This window comes from Boleophthalmus pectinirostris, unplaced genomic scaffold (genome assembly GCF_026225935.1).
Source record: "Boleophthalmus pectinirostris isolate CB_2022bp ecotype Guang Dong unplaced genomic scaffold, ASM2622593v1 HiC_scaffold_15, whole genome shotgun sequence".
Lineage (NCBI taxonomy): Eukaryota > Metazoa > Chordata > Actinopteri > Gobiiformes > Gobiidae > Boleophthalmus > Boleophthalmus pectinirostris.
Window position 1 is genome coordinate 17,028,166 of NW_026571070.1, and position 19,543 is coordinate 17,047,708.

The 19,543-nt window shown below is 37.7% G+C and overlaps 1 protein-coding gene across 1 annotated transcript; it reads right to left on the reverse strand.

Moving 5' to 3' along the window:
• Positions 1-4,229: 4,229 nt before the first annotated feature.
• slc35b3 (solute carrier family 35 member B3) lies at positions 4,230-10,497 on the reverse strand. The gene is made up of 10 exons (XM_020925701.2): positions 10,279-10,497; positions 9,015-9,254; positions 8,439-8,560; positions 8,091-8,245; positions 7,037-7,144; positions 6,404-6,501; positions 5,925-6,017; positions 5,699-5,810; positions 5,511-5,580; positions 4,230-5,063 (listed from the first exon to the last, which is right to left on the reverse strand). Exons 2-10 carry the CDS (start codon positions 9,231-9,233, stop codon positions 4,913-4,915), a joined length of 1,128 nt encoding a protein of 375 aa, XP_020781360.1. The 5' UTR covers positions 9,234-9,254; positions 10,279-10,497; the 3' UTR covers positions 4,230-4,912.
• Between the last annotated feature and the right edge of the window lie 9,046 nt (positions 10,498-19,543).

The following is a 19,543-nucleotide window of genomic DNA, read 5'->3' on the forward strand; positions in this document are numbered from 1 at the left end:
TTATTTATTTTTTTTACTTTGAGATCTCACCTGTATCCTGGCCTGATGTGTCACTTGCACGTGTACATGATGCCATACTTTGGAACATTCAAGGCACAGGTACATAGTTGAAAATTTTAACAAACCAACATTTAAAATACATGTTGAGTCCAATGTAGGGGAATGACTTAAATTAATTTAAGGATAGTAAATTACACCTTAATTTAACTATTCCCTGGTTTACCTTGCTATTCTTCACCCTATATGTCCTGCATACACATTCCCACCAAAAGCCTGTAGCAGCAAAAAACAGTCTGTACTCTCATAGTGTTCAAACGCCTCTACATTCTGTACAACAACCCCTGATTCCCCCACCACACGCCACAATGGCCCCCACCGATCTCATTTGTCAAACCAGGAGCGTAACATTTCCTCTAAGAGTTTGTGTAGGAAACCACTAGACAGCTGTTAAGACCCACTATCGGTGCCAGGACTCCACTTTCAGCACAAATTTTAATCAACGCCCAGCAAATTTCTCCCGCAAAAGAGGCTGCTGTCCAAGCCCCCCGAATCCCCCTGAATCCCCCCGAATCTTGATTTCATTGTGCTCCTCTCCTCCTCCCACCTCCACGCTCCAATCCACTACAATTATGTTACCTCCCATTTCTCCTGATCACTTTACAGCGAACGGCACCTGCGCTAATTGTAACGCTGATGATGATGATGCTGGGTATGTGGTGAGAGCTTAAAGGAGTTGGAGAGCAGAGAGAAAAGAGGAGTGGAGGAGAGGAGGTAGGACAGATAAACATCCAGCCCCGGGCGCTTTGTGGGGAGAGTGGCTCAGTCTAGCAGATGGCCATCAGATTATACGAGGAGGGAGATATGCAGGTTTGGAGTTTACATGGGCGGGTGGGGAAATGAGTCTGAGAGGGGAGGGAGAGGAGAGAGGGGTGTGAAGGTAGAAGGGGATAGGAATAGAGAAAAGGGAACATTTTAGGGACCTGTTGCAAATAAATGTTGTCATAAGAGGTGTATTCTTCTACTTAAAGAAAATGTAGTTAAAGGTGCACTATGTAACTTTTTGGATGGGCGTCGGTCACCTGCTGTCATTGCTCTGTCTGGTGTGTTCGACAGTGTGACAATTAACAGCTCTACCTTACATGAATTAAATTACAGGTGGATTTATAGCTTAAAAATCCCTTGAGAAACAGACATTCTGACAGTGAAAAGTGTTGCCTCTCCACAGATCTGACTTGAAACCTGGTCTGGTTTGGTCTCCATGATGATAAAAAGGTTTAATGCCATACTGTGAAACAATCCAGACAAAGTAATAACATCTCCATGGAGAAAAGCATTTGATGGACCCTCCAACAGAAAAGTTATCCAATGCACCTTTAACTTTGGCTTAAATGACCATAAACCTGCTCTCTTTGTGCCAGTCCCAAGTCTGTATAAATGGAGACAAGGTAAAATGCATGTATGTATATCTCTACAAAATATTATTGTAGCAAATCTGGAATAGAAAGACAAAGTTACTTTATATAATACACATATACATATTTATAAATATTGTATTATTTTGATCTTAAAAAGTACATTTTGACCCATTTTGACCCTTATATAATGATGAATTTTGCACAGTAAGAATTGTAACGGATATGTAATATGTTATATAAAGGCATAAAGGTTTAGTCACCTGGATGTCTTTTTGAAACTGACAAAACAAAACAGTAAAGGTTCAGATAAAACCTTTTCCACTATGGACCATTCCAGGATGAATGAGGGATTACATTGATAAGTTAAATAGGTATATAATTGCACAACTGAAGATTTCCAATGCATTTCTTTAACATCATTATTATTTTTCTTATTAACCTTTTTTTCGTCTATGTATTATTTGTTTTGTGTTTGTAACCCATCACAAAACATGCCTATAATTTGTGAGGCAAAATAACAATCACAATAGCATCATAGATATTTGTGTCACATTCTCCTCTGTATTAGACCCATTTGCGCTCCCCCTGCACAGTTGAGTTATATATGTGTGCATCTCCCATTGGTGCAAGGACAGCAGGGACAGTGGAGCACATGAGAGAGTGCACTTGTGTGTGAGGGCGCCCTGAATCGCACCTCCTGCCCTCGTAATGAATGAGCTGCCAGCCCTCCCCGCTGTGGCCACCCAGCTCGGACCACATATTATAGAGCCACCTATCTGAAATGGAGCGCATATTATATAGCAGCCTATTTGCCGGGATGATGAGTCCTGGACACCTCCCATTATTTATTAGGACGGGCCGGAGCGCTTCGTGAGAGCAGACGTACAATGGCTTCAGTAACTGGATGAGGAATGAGCAGCACGGGGAGAAGTGGGAGAAATGGTACAAAAGTTCAACCCACTTGAAGATATCTAATAATAAACACTAAACATAGAGTAGTGTATACACAAATAATATGGCAGTACTTTTGGTTCAATGCACAGGTTTCAAGTGAGGCTAATAAACTATGTTAGGTAAGATTTGTAAATGCATTTATGATTATATGTCAATGATCACATGCAACCAAAATATTTAATTTATTTCAGGCTATACTGAAAATGCAGTTACGGTAATTTGTAATGAGTAGCCACAGAAGTTAGTGAGACACCCAGATGATCAAAAAAAATAAAAAATAAAAAATCAAGTATTGAAACTCATTTGAAGTATTGATACTGAAAAGCACTTAAATGGGACAAAATTTAATCTTTCTCGAGAATGGTTGTGATCTACCAAAACAAAAAGCCCAGGGTAATATTAAAGAAATTATTTTGGGCTGTGGTGTTTTTGGTGATAAGTGTTTTTATTATCATTCTTGTATTGAAATTGGTATGGAAAATCAGGTATCAGAAGTACGACATTGTGTATGACAACACAATCCACAGTACAGCTGCCAGAGAACAATAATTTGCAGTACCATTATTTGAAAAGTTCATCAAAACAACAATAGAATCTGCAGATTTATTAAACATTTTTAGGATGTAAAAGAAATTGATAATAGTGTTCTAATAGGAGCTTGCCTGCTTTTAGGGGTGGTGCTAAAGACAAATGATGTAGTTTGCCTGGAGTGGACTGGGCTTTCCCGTCCCATAATGACCTCTGAGGGAGCTGAAGGAGGGCAGCTGGTCCCACGGTGAGGGAGGGGCAGGGCCGCTGTGAGCTGTGCATCATATACTGTACACATATGCACTCTACAGATTCATTCTTCCAGGAGACTTACTTTATGAAGCACATGTCCAACCACCACCAGTCTCCACAGAGGACTGACTCTCCCAGCAGCCTCCCTGTCCGAATCTCCCTCATATGATCCAGAGTACCACCCAGGACGCAGCTCACTCAACAGACCCTGCACCCACAGATATCTACATCAGGCACAAAGAGTACTAAAGCTGCATAAACATGATAAATGAAAGAGGTTTGAAAAACAAAGAGAAGTATTTTACAGATCTGATGTTGCAGCTATCAGAGAGAGGTTGAATGTTGTTATGCATCAGATTTCTAAAGCACTTAGCATAAACTGCTGGATGGGTTCATTTTAGACATGCCTACTTCAGACTAGTCACAAGATCCTCATAGTGGAATGAGACTGAATGCACCCAACAACATCAATTCTTTTTATGTCATAAATTGCAAATCTATCTAAAATTCAAGTTAGTCATTTGAAATCTTGTCCAACCAGGCAGAACCATAGGTAGTTTTGTAAATGAAGACAGCAGCTGGTCTGACTTGGTCTGAAGGAGACATCACTTTCCTCCCTTGAAATGTTTTAAATGTTTTACACATTATTTGCCTATTTTAAAAAAAAATAATAATCCTGGGTATAATTTCTGGGTGTAATTAGAAGCACTAGTACTATTTACTGTAGTGTTACTGTAATACTTACCATAGATTTACTGTTTTTTTTACAGTATCATATGCTTCATGCACTTTCCATACATTTGAAATGCAGCTGAACGTATTTTTTACAGTAGTTTAATGTAACAACTATTGGCCCGATTCCCACTCTGATTGTATTGCCTCTCCAGAGATCTGACCTGTGACTTGGTCTGGTAGTGCCACTTTCTTATGGGGGCTGGAGAGGACAATATTTTCAGTATTATTTCGTACTGCTAATCACGTCTTAGGCCAGAACCTGGATAAATACATCCACAGCTGGGCAACATTTCAGCTGCTGATGCTGAGCAGTGACTGGCTTCCATCACATAAAACAAGACAATGTAACATTTGTTTTTATTAAAACAGTGGTACCCTTTAACCCAATGGTTAACAAATAGGCAGTTGTTGATATAGAATGGAGCAGATTCTTCATGCTCCCATTATCACCATACAGTATGTAGTATATGTACACAACACATCTCAGAACAGTCAGGTATAAATTATTAAGTGAAAAATCTTCGTTTCAAGACAATGATTAGGTGTTTTGTGGCACATGCGGAAGCAGCTTTCCTTTATCACTGTGAGCTGTTTGTCCCACAGCGCACACACATTCACTTCACAACTGTTACTTTACGTGGCGTTTTTACTCCTTCACTCAGACGCTTCAGTTACAGTAACTGAACTGTATAAAGATGCAAGTCTATTCCAGTGCAAACTCTGCAATTTGGTTAGCTAAGGCCCTGGCTTCCCTTTTGAGCTTCAACAGTCTCATATTGTCCTCCATGACAGGAATGTTTGTGTCAGTTTCCAAACTCTCTAGTTGCTCTGTCCACAGCGGCCCTTCAGTCCTTGAGTCCTACACCGGTGGTGTATGAGGAGAGTGGGATGGCACAGCCGTTTGAGAGAGAGGGGTCAGACCAGTGACCCGTCCTTGGCTCATAGTTAATGCTAAAGAGTTCTGGGGTGTAGATGCAGCTCATCCACTGATTCAAATGGACCCACCAATATCTGTCTCCCTTGTGGTCCTACACATTTTGAGAGAGAAATCTGACTTTCTTTCCTGATACAAGCCAACTCCTGAGGTCCTTGATTGAGGGAAGCTTCATTTTGTCTTTGTTTTTACTGTAAACATTCAAAAAGATGCCAAAGAGCACCAAAAGGCCACCCCAAATGTATCTGAAAAAAGAGAGAAAAAACTGTTTAAAGTAATGAAGACATTTTAGAGCTTTTTACTATTATAAATTGAGCCACAACATTTATCAGTAAAGTTAGAATCATTGTAAGTTATGTAGTTGAAAAACCAAACACAATTTAAAAAAGTATTTTGAAACTTATTTTTAGAGTAGCCATCAGCTGGAGGGAGTGATCTAGGATATACTAGTAGTTGTGCATACTTCTATGTAATACTTGTTTGTCTTGGGTAATAAATTTGTATTTTAGGGGTGTCTACAGTTTTGGAGACCAGAGTCAAAATGAGGAAAACCAAGAAGCTATGAGTCCAAGGTCCCAACATGGACTGAGGACATTAAAACAAATCCAGATTCAACAGTGGTCAGGGGTGACACTGTGGTCTTGTTAAAACCAAAACTAAAGTGATACAAGTCAAAAGGTGAGGATACTTACTGAAAAGTGAAAGGTTTTGTGAAGAACATGAAGGAGAGTATAATAGTCATGGCCTTCCGTCCAGTGGTCACTGCAAACAAGGAAACACATTTGAGTTTCAACAAAAGTATATTGCCCTGTGGCTCATTTTAAGTTTATATCCCACTCAATGAATACAAATGATGCAAACTTTTAAGAATTGTTCAGACCTGTCACTGCAACCAAGGCGCCGAAAAGTTTGATCAAGGCCAACACGAAGGAGATGCCGAAGTAACCCGTAAGAGAGAACAGGAATGCATAACCGTATGTTTTTACAGGGTGCTGCAGAGAAAATAAAAAATATATGAATAAGGCAGTTGTACATTAGAAAGCAGTAGGTGAGAGAAACAGAGATATTTATTCACACATTTGCATGAGAACAAGCCTATGTCTCACCTCGGAGCAAAAGGCCACAGCCGGCCCCAGCCCGCCCACACAGAGCAGGCCTACGAGGATGTACACAAAGCCAATGGAGTATGAATAAAGCACCTGTAAACAAACATCTGTGAGCTGACAGAAATACTTTATTTATGCATGTCGTTATGTGTTATTTTCTGATCTATGTTATAATGCACTCATCAAAAAAATTCCTGAAGTTGTGTATTGTTTCATTCATTTCAGACCTGGAATTGCTAATCTCTACTAAACTAAAGATAAAAAGGTTTCTCTCAACATGACAAGTTCAACTTCATGATATCACCAGGTGCATTTTCAACTTTGGAGATGCAGACAGGCTAATAATGCATAACTACTCAAACATGTGGGAATGAAACAAAATACAGTTTCAGGTATGTTTTAGGGGTAGCAAAACTCTAACATGGATTAAATAGCACAAGAGTCAATTTTACATCATATAAAACCTTTAAACTACATACCATTTCAGAGTTGGAGCCATTATGCAGTTTCATTGCCTTTTCCTGCACATTTCCAATAGCAGCGTCAGCACACAAGGCCAACGAAATGAGGATGACACCTGGTCAGCAAAGAAAACAAGAAACAAATTATTTGATGAGCGATTATGATGAACATACTTTAGGTTATAAATTTCATAAAACAGATTATGTTAACTTATGAATACACCTTTTGCACACTGCAGTATGAAATGCCAATAAGATGTATAAAAAAAGACTTATCAACCAAATGTGACAGTTTTGAAATGGTGATATTTATGTAAAACCAATTCCTTTAGACTATCCCAGACAGCTGTTTTTCCATCACCACAGTTTGTTAGAATAATTGAAGGCCCAAGTGGGTGAAGCCAACAGTTTAAACTAAACCATACTTCTCATTATTCAAAATTTACCCAATTCTGAATAAAGGAAAGTATAGTTCAGTTTGCAGTCTGTACAACATTAAAACCAACATTTATAACCCTAACTTTCAACCATCTTCAATGTATTTTTAAAAAGGTACAATAAGTACCAATAATGATTACTATGAGATAAGATCTGTAGTAAATTAAATGATCAAAAATATAACATTTACAAAATAATATTATTAGATCTCACCTGTAACATTGAAGTTTGGGGCTACTTTGCTGTCAGCTAATGTAAACCAGATTAGACCCAAACTCATGCATAAGGCTGCAGACACATCTGCCAAGTTATACCGTTTACCTGTTAAAAGAAAAGGTCACAAATGAGTCAACATTATTTTTAGGCTCAATCAAAATCTCAGATGCGACACATTTAATATTCTTTTAGAAAAAAGAAGGAATGTAAAGGATAAAAGCAGTTCAGACGGCTTTGTCTATGCACAGGAGACTCTTAGCCTGCAGGAAAACTTAAAAGCATATTTTTAAGGAGGCCAACCTTTTAACAACAGAGGTTGGCTTTGGACTAAAGAAAATATAAAAACGAAAAAGAAGAATTTTTCACCATCAAAACTTTGTCTGAGGCCTATGTAAAATTTCACAAATTCCAGGATAACAACACAACAGGGTGAGGGGTTTCTTCCAAAAACAGGGCTGATGGACAGGTGCCCTGAGGTTGACAGGGGACGCAGCATCAGGTTGGCCGCAGCATGCTTTGATTTCTCTACTTGCTTTTGAAGGGCCAAACATCAGATGCAACTCCACACTCCATCCATCTATAACAGTTTGCCCTTCGCATACCAAGTGAACAAGTTCTGTTTCCCAAAGTAGACCCTAAAGGGACCACAGACTCAATGTCTTTCGGAGCAGAGAGCAATGAAATTGGGGCTAAACCTGCTTGACACTGAACTTTCAGAAGACTGGGTAAAAGGATAAAAGGCAGATGGAGTGAGTACCAAGTCTGGACTCTGACAACTGTCAACAACAGTGACGAAAAAAGGCTGTGCCAGAGGTTGAAAGGTGACCAGTACATCAAAGAAATCACACGCAATGACTTTAAAGTGCACCTCACCAGATTAATAATTATAGTTAAAAAGAATTAAGTTTCATAAGACTCAAACGAGAAGGCTTTTTGACAGTGACAAAACCGCAAATATATCAGTGATATTTCTTTCATTTTTATCCCACAGTTGGTGCTTTACAAAACATATATTAAAATTATAACAGTACTAAAAAGCATGTACACTGACCTTGTATAAACACTCCTCCAATCATAACAGGTATTAGTTTACAGCACTTGAAGATGACCTGCGTGGGGTAATTCAAGTAGCCCAGAGAGGTATTTGACAGGCCCATGGTGCCCACTGTTAAAAATGCAATTATCATATAGGTCTTTCCTGGTATCCTGGAAAAGATGACACAAATGTACGGAATATTTAACCTGGAATGATTGAGACTTAATAAAATACTCAATCCAACACGCAAAAACTACATAGCATGACTTCACTCCAAAACTTTTAAAAAGGACAGTTGGATTATTGTGTCCACCATTGTTATTTTGAGACTAATGAAAATATTGTCAGAGTAAAGCATAATACCTTCTGCGTTTGTCCTGTGTCAGCTGAAGCTCAACGAGTCCAAACGTGGAGTAAAACCCAAACTGGACCAGGGTGAGGTACCAACCAAAAGGCTTGAATCCCTCTACAGAAAATATCAGCTCCTGTATAATGAAAATATAATAAAGGTCAGCACTTTAGAAGAGCCTATGTCTCAATACATTGTCATATGTATGTGCATTTAACATATGGCTATGTAAGAAATATATTTATTTTATTTAGCGATATATGTATTGACTATTGCATTTGCTTAACCAATGGCACTGCATAAAATGTGACAACGCAGCTCCCTTATGAGTTAGTGATAAAACAGGGTAGTAAATGTCTAATATTGTCAATGTCTAATTTTTTTCCTTTTGTTATTCCATTATTGTGCAGAGCAATGCACCATATAAACAGTAATTAAGTATTAAGTAATTTCAAATCATACATTTTTGGTGAAAATTGATCAAAACCTGCCCTACATATCAGCTGCTCTGGATTCTAATAAGTTGGTTGAGCTCTAATTTTAAACATCGTTCATGATCTCTTATTGTTGCTACTGTTGCTTAAATGTACCTGCAGATATCCATAGATGAGGTAAAAGAGGAAGACCCCAGCCACACAGATGAGAAACTGTGTGGGTGCGCCGAAGCTGCTCAGGTTTATGCCCAGGACCCTGAGCTCCTCCACAGACTTAATGTGAGGAGACATGACCTGCTCTGAGGACGAGGGGATGGAGATGGAGATGTGCTTCCGCGAACTGTTGTAGCCCACCAAGCCATATTTACCACTCATCCTGTCACCAGCTGAGGGGGCCTATATACACAGGCAGAAAGAATACAGATATTAACAGCAGATTCCGAATAGAGTAATAAAACTACCGGTGTTCCTCACAGTAACTTAAACTTATAAAGTCAGAAAACAGAATAAAGTAAGATATTGCTATTTATTAAAGTACTTAGAAGTAACTAGATTATTAAAGCACAGACAGTGCAGACCTACTGGTATAACAGGTTCTAAAGTGTCAGATAACAAAGTAAAGCACATCCTTTTTATATCATATTTAGACTGTGCATGCACCAAGTACCAAACAGATCTATTAATCTAATCTCAAATAATAAAAAAAAAAAACACAACCAATCTGAATAAAGCAAATTTAAAAAAAATGTCCTACATTATGAAAAATGACACTTGAGCTTTTAGCCATGTTAGAAATTTGTTACCTCATCAAAAACATTCCTGCAGTTGTGTTTTGTTTCATTCGCACGTCTGAGTAATCCTTTATTATTAGTCTGACTACATCTCCAAAGCTCCAAATGCTCTGTTCCACCTTGTGATGTCATGAAGCGGTTGTTTTCAGGTTAACAGTTCCCTTTAACCTTACGTTTAGTAGGTCTGAAATCATCCACATGATTCTAGTGAAGGTGTAGGGAGTTTAAAAACACAGTGGAGCACTTCCTGACACATGACACATGACATCAGAAGGTGGAAATATACAAAATGTGTGTGTTAAACATGTGTGGATGAAACAAACACAGCTCCGGGTATGTTTTTGATAAGGAAAACCACATTATAACATAGATCAGAAAATAGCGTCATGCAGGACCTTAAAACAAGACACATCAATGAGCACGAGTGTGTAGCCCTGTTAGCCCTGGTGCATCCTGCAGGCTGCTAACAGGCAAAAGCTACGATTAAACTACTTGGCATTACAGCACACATGACCGGACCAGTAGCGCACGCAAATCGACACATGGTGCATCTTATTTAAAAAGACGTGTCGCATTATTAGCTTTAGATTATTAATTACCCTAGCGAGCTAATAGAGCAAGCCTGTTACCTTGATCAACACTTCCGGGTTTCTTTACGGCAACGTGTCCTCGTTTTCAGAGGCAATCCAGGTGAAAATCATTCCCCCGGGTGTTGCAGCTTCATCTTGTAGGCATTTCAAAGGGTTTTCTGCATAATCCGCCCGTGACAGTATCCAAACATACAAGGGGGAGTAATTACCCGGCTAAGGCTAGCTGCTGCTGTGCAAGAAGCAGCCAACAACTTCCGCTCCGCCGCGACCTCTAACCCGCGCCCTCATTGGTCAGTGGAGATACACGCGCAAAACATCAGGTAAGAAAAATAAAAACAAAACATAAAGTCACAACTGTCATGTATGATGAACTTACACTGCTAACACTAAACCAGCATTGTGGATCTTGTAACTTGTCACTGAGAACTATTGATTTATTTGACACATAAATAAATGAAACATTTATTTAGTTATTCAGTCAAGTTTTGCTATTTGCTCTTTCTCAGTTCAATAGTATGTCATAGCAACCATCCAAATACAATATGCAGCTATTTTCTGGTTTAATTTCAGCAAATTTAACCTTTCTTATATTATAAAAAGGCTATTTGATCTTTTTCTTTATGCACAAATCTTACAAAACACTGCCATATCAATCACCATATCATTATTGCTCTGTCTTCCTATGACCTCTTGTATATAGCTGAGAGGTTATATTTTATTATATATATTTCTATTTTATTTTGACTTGTACATTTATATAATTATGCCTAATTGACACCTGTTTCTTCTTCACTATCTATTTTGCTACTTATTTAGAATTTATTATTACCATTTATATTATTACTCTTTGTTATTATATTATTTTGTGATGAGTGAGCTCCTGTGTCCAAATAATTTCCCTCGTGGATCAATAAAGTTTGTTTAAGTCTAAGTCTAAGTCTAATTCAGTTTCTTGCAAGATGGGCTATACTTTCTTTACTCGTCTAGTATACTTTCTCTTTTTTCCTAACCCGAGCCTTCATTGTAGCCTACTTTTAGTCCATAAACCCTTATCATATTATTCCCTGTCCTCCCATCTCGTGATCCTGCACCTTATATTCCAGCTTGTCCCGCTCCGACTTCCTCTCTGCCCCTCTTTTTGAGCTTGTTTTATTCCCAGATGCCCAATCTACAAGCCCTCTCTCTTTCCCTTCCTCTCCCTCTCTCTCTCCCTAGCTCTCTCTTCTCTCCCTCTCCCCAACCAGAGGTTAATACACTCCAGGATGGCATTATTTCCTCGGCTAGCCCCTCCGACAATATAAAAATTCTGAATGGACAGCTCAATCCCTCTTCCATCTCAGATTTGATTGTAATGGTATTGCCTCCTGTCCCTGGGAGGCCCCCGCTGCCTCGCCAACTCGGCCTTTATGACACTAAATGGTCAGGCTACAATTTTTCCATCTATTCAAAAAACTCTGTTAATAACTCACGGGGAATGAGATGTCTGAGCTCGCCCGGTCCACTGCAGCCAGGTCCCTCACCCCAGTACTAACAGGGTCACACAATACAGAAAAGAAGCAGGGTGGAATAAGAAATGTATAGGCTAATTAATCTCCCTGAATTTACAATAGCCTTACACCGCGATTGACGCTCCCAAAGAGGCAAAAATGTCATATTTACAACCTTGCATGCTGGAAGTCCTTAGCGTATGCAGGCACAGGTGCATACCACTTACCACTTTTCCACAGCCACCCAACTTTACAAGTGCACTCATTCGTCTTCTGTGATAGATTTATGCAACTAAAGCCATTTCCTATTCCCCATAAGATCCTATTAAATAATAAAATAATTATTTATTGATTATTCAAAAAGGTACATATGTGGCAGTAATGGGCTCGCACCACACTACTGGACTGGCAATAAATAAAGACACAGTGGAAAGGAGGGAGAAACGAGAGGGGAAAGAAATGACTGTTGAACCGGTAAAATCTGGATCCAATATGGCCTCTCGCTGCGCAGATCAGGAAGGACATTATTCAATCTTCAGGAGGCTCACAACAGGCCGTGACCTCAGAATGGTTTTCATATACGGGACAGGCTGAGAAATTAAAGTGGTCAACCAAGCCAGTGTCCAGCAGAACAACTGGACAAAAATGGACTATAGTGAGAATATTATTTCAAAATAACAGTATTATTATAAGAAATGAAACCAAAAAGTACACTATTCTGATAGTAAATGGAACCCACATTACTCGACACTATTAAGAAATATGTTAAACTGGAATAATTTATTTATTCCAGCCAACACACACCTAATATGCGTACATACATACACTATGCATTTGTTAAATTAATTATATAGGCTATAATGTAATGTATAATTTTATGTAAGTCATTGTGTGATTGTAACTGTAAAACTTAACACATAACATATTTTGTATTCTTTGTTGTCTCACCTCTCTTTATAAGTGCTGCTAATTGTTCAGGCCACAGTGTCAACTCATTAGAGCTAAATTTGTTCAGCAGACATGACCATCAGGCAGTGTGTGTCAAGGCCAAAATTAATTTCCTCTTCATTAAAGCTCATTTAAATTCTGGGTATTTCAGAGACCAGGAAATATTAGCAATAATGCACTGACTGACTGATTTTACAGCTAAAATATAATGTAGCCACATGGGCACAGGTCCCAAAATCTGGTCAGAGCTGCATCGATAGGGCATCTGGCTTAATTCCAAACACAGATTTCAATTACACCACATTTGGCAGATATTTATGTGATAACCCCAAAAGAGATCAACTTCTTTCGCAAAATAATTTTTAATTTTAATGCCAAAAAATCTCTTCTTTTTTAATCTGGTAACAAGATCTATTGAACCACATGTTAACACATTATACTATTAGTTTTTTTTGTACTTCATCACAAAATGCAGCCACCCCAGCCCTGGATTACACCACAAATCAAGTTTATCCATCCACATATTACTCTGAGAACTTCTTAATAACCCATTTGCGCTGAGCCTTATCCCCTATACTCAGAGTCGTCTTGTGTCTCCAGCCTCCTGCATGCGTCGCGAAAACAGATGCTATCTCCACAATATTACTTCTCAAAGCGCTCATATCCTCTCCCATGTTATTTTCTTTGATCTGCTCTAGACTTGCTATTCCTACGCTCTTCCTCTCCCCCCTCCTCTGGACCAGCGCAGCCTCTTCATATCGGGATACTTCCTCCAGCCCAGCGCGAGTGACCACAGCAGAGACAGACTGGGCTCATCTGGTTTGTGTCTTCAGAGGGCAGGAGGGGAGCAGGGCTGGGCAGGGTGGATTCTTCTTCGTTTACTATGCCCTTTAGAGCTATTAGTATTTCATCATTAGCAGATTTTTATGCATGTTTTCAGTAATGGAAAGAGGAAAAAGGACAGTTTTGTGGCAAAAAAAAAAAGTACTATATTACAAATACAAGCGCTAGTCTAGTGTAGGCCCACTAGAGTAAAAGTTGTATGCTGAAAAATACTACTTACTACTTACTAAATACCACTTATTACTTTTTTTTTTTTAGAGTATTTTAGATCTGCCATTTATACAAAACTTTATAAATCAAAGAGTTTAAAGCTGCACTGCATTTATCGGTATAGAAATGACAGTGGAGACAAATTGTCACAAGTGAGACTTTAGACTTGTACTCAGTAACTCCTATGATTGTTCTTAATGTGACTGAATACAATTATACATGGCTAGAATTATACTAAAGTAGTAGTTTAAGTATGTGTTTAAACATTCAATCACTGAGTATAATGTGTTACTTTCCACAATTTTATTTTTTGTTTTGCTTTTTTAATTTGGTTCAAATTTAGTGAGTACTAGCAAGTTACACACTTCTGCCATCATATCCCAGACTTAGATAAATAAAGCTGTTTTATATTTATACATAATTTAATCTCGCTCATTACGTTTTAATTGTTGTCATGGTGAACAGGACAAAGCAGCAAAAGCATAATAGCAATCTTATGCCAATTACAGGGCATAAGAGCCATGCATTTAAAGTCTGTTTATTGTATTTCTCTTTACATACAGTGACATTAGCAGAGGAGGTCCAAACAAACATGCCATACATTATTTAAAGATATATAAACAGCAATTAATGCAGGAAGTAACAGCTAATGAAAACATCTCAATTTAAGTTATGCGCTAAGCTTGAGTCTAATTTGCATTTCCCATACAGTACACATGTCTTTTGCATATATCTGCAAACAGACACTAAAGTACATGGTGTTGACACAGAGAGGACAGTATGTAGAAAGCCTAAGGTCAGATACATATGGACTTTGAGAGGGTCAGGCTGCAGAGACCAAGTAGCCACTGGATTTCTGAGGAGCAGCCAGGAGGGGGAAGCATCTCTCTTTGCAATGTGCTTTCAACAACGCAACACAAATGGAACTCAACAACTGTCCAGGGGGTTTAGAGGGATGTTAATAGTATAGTAATATGTGACAAAGGACATTTAATTTAAGCAAAACCATATAAGACATATTATATATTTATATTTTAGATCTACATTTTGCAATTTGTTATAGAGCTGTTTTTGTTAATACTAAACCTACATATATACGGTACATTATAATATTGTACGTTTCTTTGTTTTTTCAGTTCAGTTCTATCCATATTTATCTACTCTTTACCTGGGATACACTGATATGATACTGGTATTGGATATTGGTGCATTGAAAATATTGATGGATCAGATATCAGTTCCAATTCAGTCAATATCTCATTTTTCTGTGACAATTTACTGGACAATATTTTTCAGAGTTGTTCTCTTGAAATGATAATAAATGGTTACAAAATAATATAATTTTTCACCATATACTGTATTTTATTTTCAGTGTCTGCCCTTGTATCTGTTAATATCGAGGATCGGCAGATACTTAAAGCCAAAGTATCAACATCAATATAGAAACAGAAAAAGCTGGATTGGCACATCCCTACTATTGACTATTTTGTTGTTGTCTTGGAGCTACTGTAAAAATACATGCTGTTGTCCATGTCTTTAACTGCTTATTCAGAGAAAAGGGATTGAGAAACAAATTAGTATCATTTAATTAGGAGTTTAGCTGTAAGCACAAATCCTGTATTTTCTTATAACCTTTAACTACACTAATGGATTTGAGAAGCTATTACCTTTCAAGATTTCTGTTTATAATTATATGCGCTATTGTCACAGATATGAAATGTCAATCACACTTGGATTATTCCTATTCTTTGTGTGCGTGTGAATAATATTTGCTTATAGATTAGTGCTGGAGGAGCAAAAACCTACAAATATGCAAAATCCAGCTCTGTGGCCTATTTAGCTCACAAAGTCATTTATCCCATGCAGTCACCAACCTGAAATCCAAGAGGCACTTATTTACATAGACAATAATATTTAGTTTATAATAACAGCCAGCCAAGGTAAATTTCAGAGTAATATTAGAAATACGCCTATGAGACCTTATATTGTGTTAGAATAATTACGCATTTTTAATATGTACAAACTCAATTTATGGCTTTGCTCCTTTGGCGTTCCTGCTGAGGTGTGCTTCTGTATGTAACAATCCTATATGAGTTTGTAGTGTGTGCTTAGATTAGTAAGTATAAAGTAAGTATGTACTGCTAGATGTAACTATATCTTTATTAGTCATTAAAAAAATTATATCAAGTAAAATAACTGAGCAATTGTCCAGATTTAAAACAACATTTATTACCAATTAAGTGCATTTATTAGTACAACAAATCACTATAGCAGCCACGATAAAATAATTATCAATGCCCAAATACATAATGTTTTATAATTTAAATCACAAACTTAATATTTTGTGTTTTAATTAACTATTTTCTGATCTTTTAGAATGTTGTTTCATCATCAAATCCTACCTGAAGTTGTGTTTTGTTTCGTTGTTTGGTCACACACTCACATACCCTGCATTAGACTGAGTTCCTCTCTTAAAAAGAAAACACTCCTTCTAATGTCACGTGGTGATACAGGAAGTGCTCCACTGTGTTTTTATCTCTATACACATTGATAGAATCATTTGGATAATTTCAGATATGGAATTGCCAATATCTACTGAACTAAAGCTAAAAGGTTTAGCTGTTAACTTGAAAACTATCTCTTCATGACATCACAAGGTGGAGCAGAGCATTTTGAGCTCTGGAGATGTAGACAAACTAATAATAAAGGGTTACTCAAAAATGTGTGAATGAAGCAAATCACCACTCCAGATATGTTTTTGATGAGGTAATGACATTATAACATGGCTTAAAGTTCACACAAATCAATTTAGCGTAATAATATTTTGCATTTTAAAAAGTGCTTAGAAAGTACAGTGCAAATTGGTTTATGTAAGTTTATACTGTAGCTGTCAGTGATGCAATGTGTTTGAATACGTGGAGAAAACATCAGTTGGGAGAGAGCTGTGACTAACTTCTATGTGGGTGTGGGTAGGCCTGAGACACTTGTGATCTGTGTGAGTGTCAGGGTGCACAAATGAAGCGCATCCTTGTTATCTTTATTCAAATAGCTGTTTTTACACCAGGCGTTTGGGCGGCTGCCTGAGACCCCCCATAGCACAGGGCATGTAATCACGGTGAAAGTCTCATAAAGCAGCCCAATGGATCCTGTGGCCCAAGCAGGAAGGAAAGAAAGAAAAGAGAATGAAATTACAGAGCTCCCTCACTGCACAAATCATGCATATCATGTTTTATGGTTTGCCACAAGAATTCAACACCTGTGGATGAGGATTGGGGGGGCAGGGTGGGAGCGGGGAGTGGGTGTGTGGGGTTTTGGTATGTCCCATAGTGAGTGGTTAAGGTGTGGATGATAAAAGATGAAGATGTTGGGACTTACTGGAAGGGCTTTTGTTCACTTCAGCATCGCGTCCTGGGTGAGCTGCCCACAGACCACACACTATTAACTCAAATCCCACTGAATGTAATTAGCATGCTTAAGTAGAATAAGAAAACAGTAATTGAAAATAAAGGTGTTGATATATCATGATACTAAATTTGATAATATATCAACACTCTGGACTACTTTACTGATACATAACCATCATTTTTTTTATATTTTAGCGCTACAATTTCTCTAAAACTTGCATAACAAATCACTAGTCTCAGCCAGAGCAACTGTTACACTATTTTCTGATCTGTTATAATGTTGTCTTCTCATCACAAACATACCTGTAGTTGTGTTTTGTTTCATTCATTAATGTTTAACGCAGAAGTCTTGATTATTTAAGCCAAATTCTGCTCTTAAATATTTTTATTATTATTTTTTTATTAGCATAGATTACACTGCTGCTTGATGATTAAAATGGGTGTATTTCATATCAAGTTTGTACAGGTGGTGTAAGGAAATACAGTTTGTATTTGAGTCTTAAAAATAGTGATATATTACAGAATAGCATGTCTGTATGTATTGCGAAACCGTGAAATGATCATGTTGTGATCCATGTATCATGGGAACCTGTAATTTCCAGCCCTAGTATGAAAATAGTATTCTGTCAGTATTTACAAAACATGACTATTTCTTTCACACAGAACGAGCATGTTTTCTTAAGTAAAAGTTCTATTTTACAGTAAACCTTTCTTTCACATTTGCTACTGTAACTCTAGTCCTAATACTCCACAGCCCACACCGCGCGCTAACGGAGGTTCCATTTACCATGGTAATTACCCTGTTTATTTTCCTTACCTGCTTTTGGTGGTAAGGCGGGGGCCCATTCATCAGATCAAGACAATTGGTCTAACTTGGGCTTTGCCATTTACTTTAATTAAATGAGGCAATCAGAAAGTCATGAATCACTATCTGTGTGACCAGCGCTGTGTTGAAACCTGTGCTCTTCTGTGGAACCGACTGTAATGACTGTAATGGGAACAGGGATAATTATACTTTTCACCACAATCACTTTTGTGGACAGCGTACACCCAAAATGTCAATTCAGCTTGAAATCAGGATATTAAATAAGTGCAGTCAAATATAAATCAAGTTTTACACAAATTAACACAATAAATATCACAGCATGACAACCTGCCTAAAAGAGACAACATAAAATAACATTCATTTATAGCATATGTAATTATAAGATCACACAGAACACAGAAGATCCAACATTAAGTGCCAACAAATGTAGGAAAAACAACTTGTAACTAGCAACTTAATTATATTTCATAAAGGCTACAAAGGGAGTAGGGTGGGAATGAGATAGAGTCATTTAATGTCATTGTAATTTTTTTCACATTTGTACAGAGGTTGCATTGTTTTAAGCTATGTGTGTATTCTTTGTTTTACATGTCTCAGGGATTTCAGATGTTTGAAATTGGTTTTGAGATTTATAAACTGATACAGCATCTCTTAAATGTTTCTTTGATTAATGGTCCTGTACATGTGCTTGCAAATTCATCTAAATACATGAAAAAATTTAAAATAAATAAATATAAAGACTTTAAACTATACACATAAAGCACTCAAAACCAATGGACGTGGACAGTGCAGTTCAACTAGAGTTTGTGATCATTTCAGCAAACAATTTAATGCCTGTGAACCATCAAGCCTATATATTAGCCAAATGCTGTGTTTCTCTTTGCCATATATTCTCTACTCTCCCCTGCTGACTGCAAAAACCAAGACCTTATGTAGAGCTTGGGATCAAACAGCAACAACTGTATGTTTCTGACCAGTTGTGCCAAGTGTCCATAGAGATACATTAGCAATATTTAAAAAGTAAAATAAAAAGCCAGCTGCTGATTTATACATTTAACAAACTATATTAAGAAGCTTAAAGGGGCACTGTGTAAATATTCTGGTGGAGGGTGTGCCACCAGCTTGTCTCCATGGAGATGTTATTGCATTATCTGGAATGTCCCAGTATGGCATTAAATCTATCCATCTTACATTTGCTCAATAACATGGGTTTTTATTGACCTAAAAACTTGCATTCTTACTTTGAGTGGGCTCCCCTCTGCACAGACCTGACATGTAACTTGGTCCTGTAGTGTCACCTGCTGTCTCCATAGAGATAAATAAATAATGCTATACTGTGGAACATTCCAGGCAAGAGAAGAGAAGCAGGTGACAGATCAGAAAAGTTACAGTGTTCCTTTAAGAATGCTTCAGAATTAATTATTTAAGTTTTTTAGTTTAGTAAGTTTTAATTTAAGTTTATTATAAGTTTCGTATTTAGGATCTCAACCATCTCCACTGTCTTAAAGGTGCTCTACGTAACTTTTTGTGACCTGCTTGTTTCTATGGATACGTCATTGCTCTGCCTGGAATGCTCCACAGTATGG